This window comes from Aspergillus brunneoviolaceus, assembly GCF_003184695.1.
Source record: "Aspergillus brunneoviolaceus CBS 621.78 unplaced genomic scaffold BO95scaffold_10, whole genome shotgun sequence".
NCBI lineage: Eukaryota > Fungi > Ascomycota > Eurotiomycetes > Eurotiales > Aspergillaceae > Aspergillus > Aspergillus brunneoviolaceus.
In genome coordinates this window covers 179,823-196,050 of record NW_020290740.1, presented here as the reverse complement: position 1 = coordinate 196,050, position 16,228 = coordinate 179,823, and the positions used below count along the sequence as shown (strand labels likewise).

Genomic DNA, 16,228 nt, shown 5'->3' with positions numbered 1-16,228 from the left:
GATTACTGTACCGCATGTCCTTGGAGTCCGCAAGAAGATGTATGTATGCATGCATGTATGTATATCATCGGTTCCATCACAGTCGGCGGTCTGGATGATGTGTGGATGATGTAGGGGTTGCTTTTGTTGCTGTGTGCTCGACGTGCCTGGATTGACTATTCTCTAGCAGATTCATCTTTCACAGGGCTCATGTGCGCCTGTTTGAAGGCTCCAGTATCTCGAGGGTCACTTGTGTATCTATTCAGCTTGAGCTACGTGCGGACACGCCGTGTAGATTCGAACACGCAGTCTATGTCGACCTAACGAAGAACATGGCGCCGTCAGCCGTCGAACTGAGAGCTAGAACCACATGGCAACAACGCTACGCATACCATAACATGAGCACTCTGTTATCGATGGCTCTGTAGCACCGCATCCGCAACAGGACCCTCCCTTTGCCATCCACGAAGGCTGTCTGTCCGGGTAACCCCTGCATCTGGTCCAGGTTTCTGTACACGTTTTCCAGATACGGAGTATGTAACCAGACCCAGTCCGTACGAAGGCGTATTTCACAAATTTTCGTTCTTTGATACAGACTGTACATAACGAAGTAGTTACAGGGTATATCCCAGTGGAGAGCATCGTGTATTGGGGGGGGGGGGGGCAAAGATCGGACAATAAGTTACCAGCTGGAATCGTCTATACCACCACCGCACCGCCTCGTGTTTGATTCCCTCGCAAGCTGCCGCCGGAGCCAGGCCCGTTGATTGGCTCAGATGGTGCTTAGGTTTTAGATTCGTGGCTCGATTTCGCCCAGACGCTGCTATGTAGGTAACTAAAACCTCCTGACTACAAACGGAGTAGTCCATGAACTATACCGACTTACAGTTGGTTGGAGAGGATGCAGATCGGAGGCTCAGGGCTGATCCGCTCGCTCGCCGTGACCTTATCTACCAATCCACGGAATAGGCTTGATGGAGCACTGCCCTGGCCTATTTAGTAGACTATGAAATCTCGAAACATGCCACATCCCCCTGGTCGGTGGATGAATATCGCCAATGAAGCTAGTACTAGGTAACCGGCCCCTCTTTTTTTTCCGGGGAGTGCGTTTGAACTACAACGTGTAGTAGTGAACACGAGGGGTTGAAAGAGACCAAAAGAATCCAACAAGCATACCGGTACGTACTTAGTCTTTCTCGCGTGGGAAAAGAAAAAGGCATAAATATTACTAGCGATGCCAGGTTCGGCATGCACGGCTGCCTAAAAATCTCGATCACGGTTCCTCTCCTCTTTTCTTTTTAGGCTTGGGGGGAAATGCTGTAGTTAGTCGTTCTGCGATGTACATAAAAAAGCGAAAGGTGGAGTGAAAGGGCTTAGGCATGACAAGAATCATCCAAAACCTATCCACGCAATGCTCTGGCTTGCTTTTTCTCTTTTGATTGTTGTGGCGGTGTTGCTTCTGGTTCATCGCCATAGTTTTAGCGTAGAAACCGGTGTCAGTCTCCTAACCATCCGATCTACTCGTAGCTCTCCCCCCTCTGTCGGGGATGTCCCGCGACTCCACGGTGTGCAGAAAAGGTCGCAAGGTGGTTCCGACATTCGAATGGTGACCTTTCTGATAGCCCAAGCGGGTTAGGATTAGCGATCTCGCACGGGATCACGGGACAAGTTCATCTAAGTAACTACTAGGTACCGGTACGTGGTCTAGAAAAACAAAAAGTCACCTAAGCATTTTGAAGAAAAAGGTAAGACTAAAGAGTTGGTTAGTCCTTCTCTCTGCCGAGAGTAATCGGCGACCTCGGCTGACGGTCGAGGTTCGAAGTTCGAAGTGTACTGTACCTTCCTCTGCATTGACCGGTCCACAACGGATACATCCGCTGAATGGACGGAAGAGAAGACCGATTGCCCTCCCTCCCTCCACTTTTCGCCTGTCGCTCAGCTGTTTTTCATTAGTACTCTCGTGTCTTAGCAGGTAACGGGACGTAGTGCAAAAGATTTTGGGTGTTCGGGCTTTTGCTGGAGGTTTGAACCGAGCGATGGATGAAGAGAGAAAAGGACTCTTGACTATTCAGGTTTAGATACGCAAACATGAAGAAAATCTTTTTCAATCCTTCTTGCTAAGGGGGGGTTGCGTGCTAGCTACTAGGTAAACCAGTGCTGATACGGAGTACTAGTCCAGAGTAGACGATCTATTTGCCCCCTCTCTTATTCCTTTTTCTGTCCCCTTTCTCTTTTCCTTCTCGGACAGTTAGCGAAGAACTTCTTTGTCGTCCCCTTCCCCCGGCCCCCATCATCTCTTCTCCCCCTTGCTTGGGCCCTTCCCGCCGTCTCCGTCCCAGATCTCTGTGGCATCTAGTCTACCTGATCGCCCGGAGAGGATAGCTTTTCACCCAACAAAACCCACCAGACTCCAAATAGTTAGTTCCATCCACTGCGCAGTGGATGTTCGGGTTCTCTTCTCGGGGATGATTTGGAACCCAGCTATTGGACCGCATGTATGATGCGAAAGTTTCTTTTTTCGAAACTGATCCACAAAAAACTACCTTAGAACCTTTTTTTTTTCTTCTGTGGAGGCTAAATCGAATTCGAAAGCTCCCCCCCCAGGGGTTCGGTTGTGTACGGTACGGTGTACGGAGTACCTAAACTACAAATCCATTGTTTTTTGGGGGGGGGGAGGGTCATATCCCGCTTGCCATGCAGACTCCTGATTTAGATTCGACACCGCATGAGGGGATCTGTTAACTTACTGTCTACCTTAGCGCAGATACACAGAGCCGCAATACCCGTACAACCCTAGCGTTCCACTTCCCCTCCAAAGCTTTCCCCCGTGGTTCAGGTTTGGAGAAGGGGAAAGGCATGCCTTGGCGATCCTTGTAAAGGTATAAGCTCAAAGAATCATGATTACTCAGATTGAGACATTGATTCACATTACGTTCCCATGGACATAGTATTGCTTCGCGAGTGTCACGGATCGATCCAGAGTTTTTCTTTGGGATCCCTCCGATAGGCGAGTGACTCTGCTTCTATGGCCGGCTTACCTGTTACCGGTCTAGGGGCATTCGCAACCCAGTATCCGTGGGTATCTTTTGAGACCCTCTCTCCAAGTCATCTCACCTGGAAGGATCGATTGCATCTGGCACCTGTCTGTCAAAAGTCTGCTAATCGTCATCCCGAGCCGAGAAGGTTTCATCCTACTTAGGGAATAGGCAGCGAGGAAGGCAACCACACTAATCTGCAGTGCTGGACTTGCATCCATTGCAGCATGGATGAGTTCGGGTGCTTCTTGTGCCCGGGCCCTCGTCCCCGTCGTTCATACACAAAGTAAATACTCTCGTAATATGTTTGTCCTTTTGGGCAAAAGGGGGGGAGGGGTGATTGACGTGCATCCGAACTCCGAATGCGGAGTAATTCATGGTGGCAGAGGTCAAGAGATTGACGATCGTGTTCACTTTCCTCTTGTGGTCCGAATATTCTCGTACACGACCCTCTCCCAGTCGAAGGTGCTTCCCATGCATGGAAATGCAGCAACAAGGGGGCAAGCGAAGGGGTTGTCTGCGAGCATGCAGTTGTTGGGATGATGTGGCGATGCAGTTTGTACTGTACAGTACACATGCATGATGATATCAAAGAAAGGAGAGAGAGAGAGTGTGTGTGTGTGTATGCATACATATTGCGACTAATCGCGCAGGGCCTGTAGCTTGAGACTGTCACTGACATCATTTGACAAATCACAATGCATCTCATTTCCAATGAAAACAAAAACCAGCAAACCACATAATTCTTTAGGTTTCAACTGTCGCGTGCAAAAGCTCCCACCATCAGCCCGCAGTTGTGCAAAGAGGAATCTGCTTCTGGCCCTTGCATTAGTTCGCCCTGCCCTCTCCTGGGCCAATCATTCGCGTCCTATCTGCAAGATGTGGCTTGATTCGGGATCTACTGGCGGTAGTCTAATGCCTTTGTGGATTGCTCTCTCGCTCGACCCCGGATGCAGTGTTACAGATCACTTCGGACTCGATCTGTCAGATCATCAAAGTAAAACAGAACAGCTGCACCGTGCATACATCATGCGCCGTATCGGGTAATCTAAGATCAGGCAGGGAAGCCCGGGGCCATGGGAAAGGGGTCCCGGCGCTGGATCTGAGGGCCCGATCACAAAGAAGCGGTGACATCTAAACCTTGTGTGGTTCGATCTCTCGATCTGCCTTAGCATCTGTCATAATTCTGGGTCAATAAAGAGGCTCAAGCCTCTGTTTCTTCTCCGTCTCGTCCATTCGGAGGCTTATCTCTTTATTCATTTTCGTGGGGTGAAGGAGGAGGACGGACCTCCAGTTCCTGCAGGCGCTTGGTTTGCTACCCGTGCATAATTCAATTGTTTGACTCCTCATGTACTGTACTGGGCTGGCAATTATTGGTTCGGGTGAGGATATAGAAGTGTGGACTGTTTTGTAATGAATAGTCGGGTGACAGGTAGATTTCGATCTCGATCGATTGTGGGTTTCCCGTGGATCGATTTGGATTCTGACGTCGTAGATCAGATTCATACTCAGTATGGGGAGTACTGTACGGCGCGGAGATGAGGTGGTTGGGCGTTGATATTGCTACCGTGTTCTGTAGCGTCTGTGTGCCTGATAGACTATTCGACCAGTAGCTTGTCCATGCCTGTATTGCTGTAGGAAGGAGGGCTTGTCTGCTTTTCCACAAACCGAATTCCAAATATGATCAGTTGGTTGCGCAATTGCTCTTTCGTGGTTCGCGATCAGCTTGTGTTGTTGTTTTTCGTCTCGCGTCATGAATTGGCACCAGAGTGATATCTGGGGCCTAAGAGACACGCAAAGGATACACCGCAGCTTCCATATACTGCTAACCTGAGGCAACCGGGAGCTCTTCCCTTCCACAGTGACCCAAGACACACAGAGCTCTGTTGGTCAATTCCAGCCCACTATGACGTTTGTGACAAGATTCACCTGTGGGTTGGCCCGGCGATAAGATAAGGGTGAATCATGTGTCAATCACGTGTGACAAGCAAGCTTCAACCACCCCCTCCACAACAGCTTACTTGCATCAAAGAACATCTGCTGAGAACACTATCTATCGCCTACTTTCTTGATCTGATATTTGTTGGATCAAGGTATTACCAAGCAAAGAACTGTCTCATTCGTGCAGGACTTCTCCCTCGATCGAATCAAACTGCGCTGCAAGTGCCCGGCTCCCGCCACCTCTTTGTCCAAACGCGGGGAAGACTTCGTATCACCGCCGTTTGGATAAACAATTCCTGGGAACCAACTACGATCCGAGCTACACGACCGTGCTGCAATATGGCAGGCCCCCTCATACCTCTCGCCGAGATCCCGACCGTTTCACTCCTGTACAAGCTGAAGCGGTTGGTCCCCGCCGCGTCCCCTCTGGCGCCGCCGTTCAAGGCTTTCAACGACACGATCGCGTTGGTCCGCAATGACATCACAAAGCTGCAGGGGGTCGACTGCATCGTCAACGCCGCAAACGAGAGCTTGCTGGGCGGCGGGGGCGTCGACGGCGTCATCCACCGCGCCGCGGGGCCCGACCTGCTGCGCGAGTGCCGCACCCTGGACGGCTGCGACACCGGCGACGCCAAGATCACCGCCGCATACGAGCTCCCCTGCAAAAGAATCATCCACACCGTCGGTCCTATCTACGAATCCGAGCGCCGGCGCGGGGGCGCCCGGCGGCCCGAGTCGCTGCTCCGCAGCTGCTACCGTCGCAGTCTGGAGGTGGCCGTGGAGAATGACATGAGGAGCATCGCGTTCTCGGCCGTCAGCACGGGCGTATACGGGTACCCGAGTGAAGCCGCCGCCAGGGCGGTGTTGGACGAGACGCGCCAGTTCCTGGAGGCCGCTGGCAATATCGGCAAGTTGGAGCGCATCATCTTCTGCAATTTTGAGCGCAAGGACGAGGTGGCCTATGAGAAGCTCGTGCCGTAAGTCTGGACCATTGGTTTCCCCTTCGCCTTCATCTGAGCTTTTTCTGTTATCGTCTGTACTGTTCGACCAGTGGATACTAACAGTATGCCTTCGTCTGCTAGTTTATTCTTCCCACCCGAGGATCAGGATGTTCCCAGCAACGGCATCCCCCACGAGCAGAGCGAATCCCAGCCAACAAGCACCGACGGTGAGTCCTTACTGTCATCTGAAGTACTCGCAGCCAAGCTCCCCGACGCGCCCACCATGGAGCCCGGACTGGACGGCCAACCGGAGACCAAGAAGCAGAGGGTTAACGAAACCGCGACCACGCAGCGAGGTAAACGCTACATCGAGGACTTCTCCATCAAATCGGATGACGACTGGGAGGAGGTGGACAAGTCCGAGGACGGGCGCACGGAGAGATTGGACGATGACCCCGTCGAGGTCGACCGGCCTCCGTCGGCCACCGACGTGCAAAGCGTCCAGTCGAGCGGCATCATCGACATGGATGGCTCACAGTCGTCGTCGGATGGAATTTTGTCCAAGGATAGCCTCATGACCAAGGATTGGTAATTGAGACTGGCGACTATGGATATTCATGCACAAAACTTATGACAAATACGTTACTTTATGATTCGGCTGGCGTCTGGGACTAAATGTTCAGTGGTCGTGTGCGAATGGAGCAATGCACACCACCCCCATCGACATTGAGATTTTCCATCAATTATGATAGCTAATGCAACACTTATTCTTGGGCGATGCGAGAATTCTAGGTGAAAAGCTTTAACCCGACATTCGTCCTAAAGGACGGCATACTTTCGTAGAATAGCTATAGTTCGGGTCCACGCCCGGGTCCCGAGTCAAAGGACAAACGTTCCCGAAACGACCAGTGCAAACACCGCAAACAAGCTTGCAATAATTATCACGATATCACGATCATCTCCGCGGCTCGCATCGCGCACTCCGATGCGACACACACTCTTTCCTCTCTAATTGAGCAGCACCAGTTCCTCTTCCTCCCTTGCTACACGATAATCTAGCGCATTTCCCACGAAACGATTGGACACCCTCAACCTCCCCAACTCCGCGACCGCATCCCCACCTCCACCCTCATTTCCGCTCCTCCGCACGCAACCCCAGCTCCAACCCAGCTCCCACCTTAACAAAAAGGGCCTCCTCCCTACCTCCAAACGAACCAGCACTGAATATGCCACCACCAACACCACCACCACCCAATTCAAACCCTAACCGCACAAAACCCCGCGTCGTGGCCCGCGAAGAACTCTCCCGCGCAACCAGTTCAGGCCACCGCCTCGTCCAAGACCTCCAAGACGAACTCCGCGCGCAAGCGCACGCGCACGCCCAGCAGCAGCAGCAGCAGCAGCAACAACAACAACAAGCCCGCCAACGCCCTCGCATCTCTTTCCTTTCCGCCCTCCGCGCGCGCTACGCAACCCTCCCGCTACCCTTCCGGCGGTCCGTGCGGGTGCTGGGCGCCACGCTCCCGCTCCTCCCGATCGGGCTCTTCTTCTCCGAGCACGTGCTGCAGGTGATGTGGGTGCGCGGGCCCAGCATGACGCCCTACCTGAACGAGGACTACGAGCAGATGCACACGGCCAGCGACATGGTGCTGGTGAACATGTGGGGCGGGGGCGGGTTGTGGCCGTGGGAGCGGAAGCGGCGGTTGGAGAGGGGGATGGTTGTTACGTTTCGGTGAGTCTTCGGCTGTTTGTTCAACGACCATCTTCAACCCCCGTTGAAGATGTGGTTTGAAGGGGGGGGGAGGGGGATCGGGGACCGGGGTTCTCCAAAAGGGTAATGGTATGGTGGCTAACTGTTCTCTTTTCCGGCGCCGGTGTGATAGCTCCCCTGCGAATCCCCGCCACATCGCCATCAAGCGCGTCGTCGGACTGCCCGGAGATCGGATCACGACACGTGAACCCTGTCTGAAGGATGCGCAGGTCGTCCCGTTCAACCATGTGTGGTTGGAGGGCGATGCGCGCGATCCCCGGAAGTCCATGGATAGTAATACCTACGGGCCGGTGAGTTGCAGTCTGATCACGGGCCGGGTGCTCGCGGTGCTGTGGCCCAGGTGGCGGTGGTTGAATTGGGAGGATTGGGAACGCGGGCTTGTGGAGGGCGATACGGAGCGTCGCTTCGGGGAGGGTTATCGCCAGGAGGTGAGGGAGCGTGTGGTTAAGGAGGCGGTGAAGTTGGAACGCCCACAATTGTCGTAGACTGCGGTTGGGATGGCAAGGTGTTTACTGTAAGCTGGTTGGTGGTGTTCGATGTTGTGTATATTATGTTTGTTTGCATTGAGTATGTACATATTTCCTCCCTTTCGTCCTTCATGTGTGTGCGGTGACTATATAGAAATTAGAGAATAGGCCGATCCTGCGGGTTGGATCGTGGAGCTATACTTCAAAAAACAATCGCTAAGTCTGCTGTGAGATGATTCGCACATCCTCCGGCCGGTCTTCTTGCAGACGGTCAATCTCGGATGCTATACTCAACACCCACCGGTCTTTCTCCACACGGCTGCGCGCCTTGAAGACGATGGTTCGCCCGTGCACCCCCAGCGTGGACACCTGCTTCAACCGTTGCCGCTTCTCTCCCTTGGTCCCGTACTCGCGTGAGCGGAAGTAGTTTCTGCGCAAGGGCTGCCAGATCACGAATGCGATGGCGGTGTCCTCGTCACTACTTGTGTAGACGTCTGTCGCGAGATAAACTCGCGGGAGGGAGTGGTGCCCAGGCCGGTTGCTGTCGAACGTCTGATTTGAGTAGAGCAAGTCTGATTCGGTCAAAAGACCCGAGTATATATAGCAGTCGGCCAGATCGATGGTGGTCTCCAAGCTGTGGTGTATGTGAGGCACTTCGGCGCCGTTGCGCTTCCGCAAGGAGGTGCGAAAGATTAACAACTTTCCGGCCATGAGGACGACATGGCATCGCTTGAAGGTGCTGTGGCGCCGAGGTTTCCGATATAATTGTCCAGACATCTGCAACTCCAGTCAATAATTCGCTTCTCCATTAAGGTGGCGTGTGATGTACCTTGATTGTCCGGCAGCCCGACAGAGCACAGATGTTGTGCAGCAGAGGCGAGGCCTCGGCTTTTTTGACCTCCCACTTTCGAGCGAATTGCCCCATGATCGACTCCATCTCCTCATCGATTCCAAGAAGTTCTTGGTTACGCTGGCGGAGAACCTTGAGCTCCGCTGCATCGGTCGCCAGCCGGACCTTCCAGTATTTCACCAGAGCATCAAGTCGTTTCATCCATTCATTCTTGGTGATCTCATCGTACGCCTGGAACCGAACAACAAGGTCATTGTGCAGGAGCATCTCAAACGTCCTCTCATCATCAAACTGCTTCGTGGCGCCGTCATCTCGGCGCGAATCTATCGCGTCAGGTTGGAAATCGACGTCGGGCCCTTGTTCGAGATTGGGGTCAGCGGGGCAAGCATCACGGTGCACATTGCGGACTTCTTTGACCCGGCTTAGATCAATGAACCCGTCTGCATGCTCAATGTTGTGGGCGTTTCTTTGCTGTTGAGCATAAGCCTGCTCGTCGTATTTGGTAATATGTTCCTTATTGCCACTCGATAACCATGTAATCTCGCCGTCCTGCAACGGGTACGGATCGATATCGTAAGAAAGAGGCGATGCGTCCAAGATCTGCTGCGCTGAGGGCACGGTAGTCTCATCGCGGTCGAGCTTCGGAGGCGCCGGCGGCAGTGACTTGGAGGGTCTGCAGAAAAACAAGTGGTGATCCTGAGTAAAGAAATACAGTCGTTTGAAAAACATCTTATTCAATCGCTGATGTACACCACGCTGCGATGTGAGACGTACAAGAAAGCCCTCTACTGGAGGGGGCTCATCCTCCTTCTCATGGTCGTGCTTGACGTACGTCTGATAATGTTGCCTTGGTCGCAGCTCGAGCTCATGGGTCGTATGCATCGCAATTGTGCCGTACATGTTCGCTTCATTGGTACCAAAAATCCATTCTAATCGATCATACCGCTTCCAGGCAAGCCCCATGATCTCAGTCTTGGACCAGCGGTTCAGAACCTCCGCCCATTCGGGGCGGTGTTCCAGCATCTCCAAGCAACCGCGCACGATCGCTGTAGCGACAGAGTTCTCCTTCGTTGCGGCGCGACCCAGAACACCACCCTTCCCCTTGTTCGAATATATTGCTTCTAATTGTTCGAACGGATTTTTGAAAACAAGAGATACTCCAAGGTCTGGGACATATATCGGGAGTGAAGATGGACGGCGCCTGCCTAGCATCTGGCTCAGGAAAGTGTACCATTCCATAGCATGCGCCGCAGACTTCGGCCGTATAATGAAGATCTTCGTCCCTCGCTTACACGGCCCCCAGATGACAATTGTCTTGTCCAGGTGTGAATAAAGATTTACCTTGGTCCGTTTGCGACCCAGCGGGATATCATACTGCGGTGACACCCGCGTGCCTGCCTTTTGCACCTCGGGTATGACACGAGTCTTGTACATCTGGAGAGAGAATGGCGCATCCGGATTTGAAGACACTCGACACGCCACGAGGTATTCTCGCCACTGATCCACAACCCGATTCTCTGACTTGAGACTGTCGTTCTCTGCATAGTCATCAGGAAGCTTGTCCTGTAGTGTTTCCTCAATCCGGACAAGCATTTTCTCTGCCTTCAGGACCTCTCCTTCCTGGATTTTGCGTCGGTGCGGTCGGTGTCGTGACAAGACTCCCTGTGTCCTCGATATGCGCGAAAAAAGCCGCTGTTGTTTGTCCAAGAGATTGTCATCCAGGTTGTATCTGACCGCCTTTTTGTGCAGTGGGTGAAGAGGATTACTTCTGACTCGCTTGCCCTGTGGAACTGATTGCTCTTCGTCGCTCTCCACCCGAGGCTCATGCTGCTCTAGATCTGCTGGTGTCGACACGGACGGTGCTCTTCCCTTTCCTTTGGATCGCGACGCTGGCCTTAGCAACCCAGTTGTGGATCCATGATCGCTAGCAGGAATCATGGGGCTTGACTGACTCTCGGCATATTGGCTAGGAACCTGTAGCGTTTGCCTGTCTTGTTCCCGCGTGGGTTGCTCCGACTCCATCCTGCTGGGTTCCAAGGATGCATCGCTTGGGCCGCGCTCGTAAGCCGTGTAATAAGCAGAGCCACCGTCTTGTCTTCGAGTAGACGCGCCTTCGTGGTTCGCTGATTCGCTAGAAGTTGATCGGCTTGTGTCTGCAGTAGTCGTCCGCGAAACCTCGTGCCCATTGTCTTCAGAGAGTGTGTAGGGAATAGTCCGTAGGCTCTTTCGCGAGCGGGGCTCACGATCCCTGGTTTCGTCCTCCGATTCCCGTTCTGTTGCTTCGTCTTCAGTGGTATCGGCCAGACCAGCTGACTCTTCTTCGGGAGAGGATTCATAATCATCACTGTCGTACTCCTCGGTGTAATGTGCGACCATGGGATCTGCAGAGAAAGTGACAGTCCTTGAAGAGTATTTACTCAGCCTGAGTCTTGTCCTCCACCACGATTTACGGTGATTCTGCAACCAGCCCTGCGGAATGGGGCCGATGAAGAATCGCCGATTGGTCATGTGTATGTGTTTGGGAGAGGCATGATGCTTTGTTGGGTCAGCAGCTAGGACGTGGATTGTGTGTAAGCACATACCAATTTCTCTGCAGTATGAGAGTCGGGATCCAGCCCGCGATTTTTGGAGCCATGATACCCGAGACGAGGATCGGTAGCCATTCCGTTACTGGAATGCTGCTCCGTTGGCGCATGAGAAGTCATGACATCTCCAGTGAAACACCCTCGGCGAGATGTCTAGGGTGTCCTTGAGGACAAAGGGTGTTTTTAAAATCGAACCAGGAAAGCTGGGGGGAGTTGAGATGCAGATCTGGCATCGGCCAGGAACCGACGCTGGGGACAAGTCTTGGCCCGGAGTCGATGACGTCGCTCGTTGGAGGTCTTCCCCTTTCCCAAGTTTATGCCCTGTTGCCTAACTGCCTTTCTGCCTTAATGCCTGAGAGCCCGCTCAGATGTTTGCACGCTTTGTCTCAGGTGAAACAATGGCTGACATAACCACTCAGGGGCGAAGGGACCCGCTTTGTTTATTGGTCTCGAACCTCACCGCTTGCGTGTCCCGCTCCCCTGCGGCGGCGGTGAGTTGTGACAGGCCGCCGTGGGCTGTTGATGAGCTGCCCTCCACCTCCCCTCCACGTTGCCTTATAAAGCCCCCCAACCCCTGATCACTCGACTCACATTCTCTCTGTTTACCTCCCTACAATTACTGTGTTCTTTTGTATCTACACCATACACTCTATCTTCTTACTTTCACAAAAATGGCTACCTGGTTCGACGGCAAGAAGTCCTTCGCGGAAGTCCCCATCACCGCCAACGGCATTTCAACTCAGGAATTCCTCGATGCTGCTGAGGCCCTGACCACCTTGTTCGGTATGCAACCGTTATTGGGCATGGTATAGCACGTCACAGAGCTCTGTATGCTGACATCAAACTCCTAGATCTCATGCAATCCAAGGCTTTCGGCGTTGTCAAGTCTGACCTCACCGGCAACATCAAGGTTTGGATAAACATACCCCGCATTCAGCCATCGCTCAGGTCTAACCCCATCACAGAAAGTCAGGGACAGGTTCCTGGCTGCTCCCGCTGAGTCCCAGACTCTCCAAGAGCTTGTCGTGAACGAGCTCAAGACCGGAAAGCACACCGCCACCGAGGGTCTCCTCTGGCTCGTTAGGTTAGATTTGACTTACCCCTCCCCGTCACTCAGCCCATGACACCTAGCCGCATGTATCGATGCACGATGCATGGTTCTCATCGACACCTTCAATCTCTTCAACACAAAGCTGACATGTTGCTCTTACAGAGGACTTGACTTCACCGCCCAAGCTCTTCGCCACAACATTAACAACGCCTCCACCGAGCTCGCCGACTCCTTCCGCAACGCTTACGGCGGCACCCTCAAGCCCCACCACTCTTTTGTTGTCAAGCCCCTCTTCTCCGCTGCCATGTCCGCCTGCCCTTACCGCAAGGACTTCTACTCTAGACTGGGCGATGATCAGGCTCAGGTGCAGGAGAATCTGAATGTCTATGTTGCGGCCCTTGAGGAGCGGATCAACATCCTGAAGGCGTTCATGGAGAGCCCCCAGGCTAAGTGGTAGATATCTTTCGGAAGGCTAGTTGATGTCAGGCACATTCGGCATATGAAGGAAAGCGCAGTTTTGAAATGTACATACATCTATTCGGGAAAGTCTGAGACTTCTTGCATGTTATTTATAGAGAAGATTTGGTCTGCGCAGGTTTGGTCGTATTTGTATTGCACCGAACTTGGGGGGAGGGGATCCTCGTCTTGGAGGTGCTCTTGTATACCTCCATTGAGCAAGTGATCAGGATGATCACCGGAGGACATTTGTATCGGACGATTTGTGGACTTGCTCCGCCATCATAACCATGGAATTGCTTCGTTCCTGTGGCATGGTACCAACCATCCAAATCATGTTAAATAGCTATGCACATATAAGAACTGGAGTTCCATAATGCAAATCTGTATGGCATGACCGATTGAGTTTCAGACGAAGTTGGCGGTGCGAGCGCCATACAGCAAGACGAGATGATTGACAAGTCTCCCCGATTCACCGGAAAATGCGTCGATCCTATTCGATCTTCTGCGACGAGCACAAATATAACCATGACTGGTAAGAGGGAACACAGACAGGGGCGGAGATTGTACATTGGGTGGAAAAGCGAGGGCATAGCGTCAAGGATGGATGAACTTCGACTCGGACAAGGACCCATACGAGCCCGGTCTTGACTCTTGATACTTACTGTGTTCGCTTAGCAGCTGCCCCGAGCACTCTTGGAGGAGGCATCCACTCGCGGAGCTACGTGGGTTCGTAGTTCCAAGATGTTTCCGACCGTAGTATAAGGTCACGCGTGCTTTTCGTGCATTCCATTTATTCTATCACCGATACCGATCATAGTACCGTCTGCAATTTCAAGACCAGCACTCACAAGCAGATACTGTGGATGATGGCCTGGAAGAGTTCTTCTCCCTGTCAGGCCGAATCCTGAAGCTTTTTCGAGGAGACGGGGATGAATGATCGACGTATTAGAGAAAAGATGATGGCCATGATGCAGCGAGATCCCGATCGGGGAGGGGCTCATCAGAGCCTAGCCGATTTATGAAGGGATCTGAGCAACGATCGGTCGACTGCTAGTTAGTGTACAAGAGCATGACACAGGCCTTGAAGTGTCTCTTTCGAGACTACCGACAGGATTACATCAGCCTATGGTCTCAGAACGATCGCTGAAGGAGGGGGCGGCCTCGTGGATGCTGTTCTTCAGTGACCTCTTCTCAGAACCTACAACAGACGAATCACCTAGCTTGCAGAGACTTATACCTATGCATTTTCTGAGGCTGGTGCCAGGTGGTCAGCACAGATATCTTCTTTCAGCAGGCTGTTTTCGATTTGTGCATGAGGGATTCAATTCTCATGACGCTCAGTGCGATTGCGCTTGCTCAAATGTTTGTCTTTGTTCAACAAGCGGCAAGCCTTGTTTTGGCCTAGGGAGACATGCTAACTTACAGCTCTGGGGCCAACCGGATCGATCTGACGTGCGCTGTGCTCTCTACATACTCTTACGCTACACATTATACTCATGTCTTCGCTTGCTCCTTTCATATCACGTGTTCAGGATTGATGATTGCTAAAGCGTGCCAAAGGTACATGCGATGGTAGATGGAGAGATGGAGTAGTGGAGAGACAAAGACCATAAGCAAGGGTGCAAGGTATAACATGAGCAATCACACGCATAGCGGCGATGGCCTGGCCAGGAGGCTTCAGGACCTAGAATAATCATTGAATCGAGACTGCAGCTGCAGATATCTACGCTCTGGAGCTTCCCATGTGAAGGGGGCTGGATGCGGGATAGAAGCTGGAGGCGCATGCACCAACCTTGAACTGTCCCCAGATCAGGTTCGTCCTCTGCGCTGCTGTCCCAATTTGGTAATCTAGCATGCCGCCGCGGGCCGCGGGCTAGACTACTGTACTACTAGGTACAGTCTTCGCCTACCTGAAATGCTACTCTCCCTCTCAAAATCTTGGGAATCTGCAGCGAGATTACTCTTGTGAAAGACTTGGCTGTTATAGTGACTGGCGCTCAACTGGATCTAACCTAGCATGAAACCACCTGTGCTCCCATAGGGCAACAATTGAGCTCTCAGCGCCTTTGGCATCGCCCAGAGCGAGGGGAATTGGAACCCAATGGTAACACGAGCCCCTCTACTTCAGGTGACTATTGCATAGGGCAAAAGTGTCAACTCAGATCCCCGGCCTCTGGTGGTACTCCGTATATGCGTAGCACCGTTGCACGTGTGACAAACCTAAAAGTTGGTGAGAGTTCAGAGAAGGATCTCGCGCACTCTTGGAGCATAACATCGGATGCTATAAGAGTATAGAGCCCAGATCACTCCACCTGGTGGCTCAAAATAGCATCTAAGGCATTGTGTTGACAGTTCGACCGATGACAGATGAAACGTGCATTCAAGCAACAACCGTTTCAGGAGGTGGGGACCGGCCTAGCCTACCTAGCATGTGACGTTGACAGTGACCTCAAGTTTCCATGTCAGATAAGAGGAGGGGAGTACCGACGTTGTACCACCCTGGAAACATGCAGTACCTTGATGTTCTGCTCATCGAGAATTTCTTTCTTTCAATCGGTAAACTGTGGATTAGGATTGACACCCAGGCTTCAGTGCCCGGCTTATTCAAGGGGAGATCCTAGAAGCAGGACAACAGTAGTGCACGCGAGACTTCCCGATGCCGTGCGTACACAGTTATCAGCATACGTTTAGTGGTACTAATGCAAAGTTGATAGCCGAGCTTATTATGGTTCGTGGACGCCGCTCCCGCCATGTTCCACTGTTGGTTGAAACCATAAGCGGAGCAAGACCGGAAATGGGTACCCTCCTCCGAATCATCGATTGTAGGGAGTCTAGGGACTGAGAGAAAGGGGGGAAATTGTGCACGATGACATGGCTTTCCCTTCTCCCAGCGAATGATGATAGGGTGTTGCGAAGCTCGGCGGCACTAGAGGCTAGCTCAGGTTCTAGGCGAGATGGCGAAGAAATTGTCCCTGGCATCAAGTGCTGACACCTGGCACCTGTCAGACGTGTATACGGAAAAGTCAAATAGAACAGATTGTGCATCGCGCAAGAGATATTGCCTCTGGCCCTGTTGACAATGCGATCGTTTCCATATTGTCCTACTCGGAAAGAAGAGGAGGGTGAAACAAGTGTAACTGCATCTGAGA

General features: G+C 52.5%; 4 protein-coding genes across 4 annotated transcripts; 3 read left to right on the top strand and 1 right to left on the bottom strand.

Annotated features, from left to right (window-relative positions):
- The first annotated feature begins 5,044 nt into the window (after nt 1–5,044).
- Nucleotides 5,045–6,671, top strand: BO95DRAFT_406515 (macro domain-containing protein). The gene is made up of 2 exons (XM_025584034.1): nt 5,045–5,932; nt 6,038–6,671. The coding sequence occupies exons 1-2, from the start codon at nt 5,295–5,297 to the stop codon at nt 6,486–6,488; spliced, it is 1,089 nt and encodes a 362-aa protein (XP_025445765.1). The 5' UTR covers nt 5,045–5,294; the 3' UTR covers nt 6,489–6,671.
- A 201-nt stretch (nt 6,672–6,872) lies between these two features.
- BO95DRAFT_439523 (putative mitochondrial inner membrane protease subunit Imp2) lies at nt 6,873–8,293 on the top strand. The gene is made up of 2 exons (XM_025585753.1): nt 6,873–7,628; nt 7,780–8,293. Exons 1-2 carry the CDS (start codon nt 7,123–7,125, stop codon nt 8,150–8,152), a joined length of 879 nt encoding a protein of 292 aa, XP_025445764.1. The 5' UTR covers nt 6,873–7,122; the 3' UTR covers nt 8,153–8,293.
- BO95DRAFT_439521 (sporulation-specific 71 family protein) lies at nt 8,234–11,805 on the bottom strand. The gene is made up of 3 exons (XM_025585752.1): nt 11,567–11,805; nt 8,964–11,519; nt 8,234–8,911 (listed from the first exon to the last, which is right to left on the bottom strand). The coding sequence occupies exons 1-3, from the start codon at nt 11,687–11,689 to the stop codon at nt 8,351–8,353; spliced, it is 3,240 nt and encodes a 1,079-aa protein (XP_025445763.1). The 5' UTR covers nt 11,690–11,805; the 3' UTR covers nt 8,234–8,350.
- A 418-nt stretch (nt 11,806–12,223) lies between these two features.
- Nucleotides 12,224–13,464, top strand: BO95DRAFT_439520 (GLTP domain-containing protein). The gene is made up of 4 exons (XM_025585751.1): nt 12,224–12,352; nt 12,421–12,479; nt 12,535–12,653; nt 12,783–13,464. The coding sequence occupies exons 1-4, from the start codon at nt 12,241–12,243 to the stop codon at nt 13,075–13,077; spliced, it is 585 nt and encodes a 194-aa protein (XP_025445762.1). The 5' UTR covers nt 12,224–12,240; the 3' UTR covers nt 13,078–13,464.
- Nucleotides 13,465–16,228: the final 2,764 nt, after the last annotated feature.

Excerpts from the sequence above, each read along its gene's own strand:
- BO95DRAFT_439521 (XM_025585752.1), bottom strand. The coding sequence starts at position 11,689 with ATGACTTCTCATGCGCCAACGGAGCAGCATTCCAGTAACGGAATGGCT. Across the intron at positions 11,520-11,566 it reads CTCATACTGCAGAGAAATTG|CATCATGCCTCTCCCAAACA; the intron begins GTATGTGCTTAC and ends GACCCAACAAAG. Across the intron at positions 8,912-8,963 it reads CGGGCTGCCGGACAATCAAG|ATGTCTGGACAATTATATCG; the intron begins GTACATCACACG and ends CTGGAGTTGCAG.
- BO95DRAFT_439520 (XM_025585751.1), top strand. The coding sequence starts at position 12,241 with ATGGCTACCTGGTTCGACGGCAAGAAGTCCTTCGCGGAAGTCCCCATC. Across the intron at positions 12,353-12,420 it reads GGCCCTGACCACCTTGTTCG|ATCTCATGCAATCCAAGGCT; the intron begins GTATGCAACCGT and ends TCAAACTCCTAG. Across the intron at positions 12,480-12,534 it reads ACCTCACCGGCAACATCAAG|AAAGTCAGGGACAGGTTCCT; the intron begins GTTTGGATAAAC and ends ACCCCATCACAG.
- BO95DRAFT_439523 (XM_025585753.1), top strand. The coding sequence starts at position 7,123 with ATGCCACCACCAACACCACCACCACCCAATTCAAACCCTAACCGCACA. Across the intron at positions 7,629-7,779 it reads GGGATGGTTGTTACGTTTCG|CTCCCCTGCGAATCCCCGCC; the intron begins GTGAGTCTTCGG and ends CCGGTGTGATAG.
- BO95DRAFT_406515 (XM_025584034.1), top strand. The coding sequence starts at position 5,295 with ATGGCAGGCCCCCTCATACCTCTCGCCGAGATCCCGACCGTTTCACTC. Across the intron at positions 5,933-6,037 it reads GCCTATGAGAAGCTCGTGCC|TTTATTCTTCCCACCCGAGG; the intron begins GTAAGTCTGGAC and ends TTCGTCTGCTAG.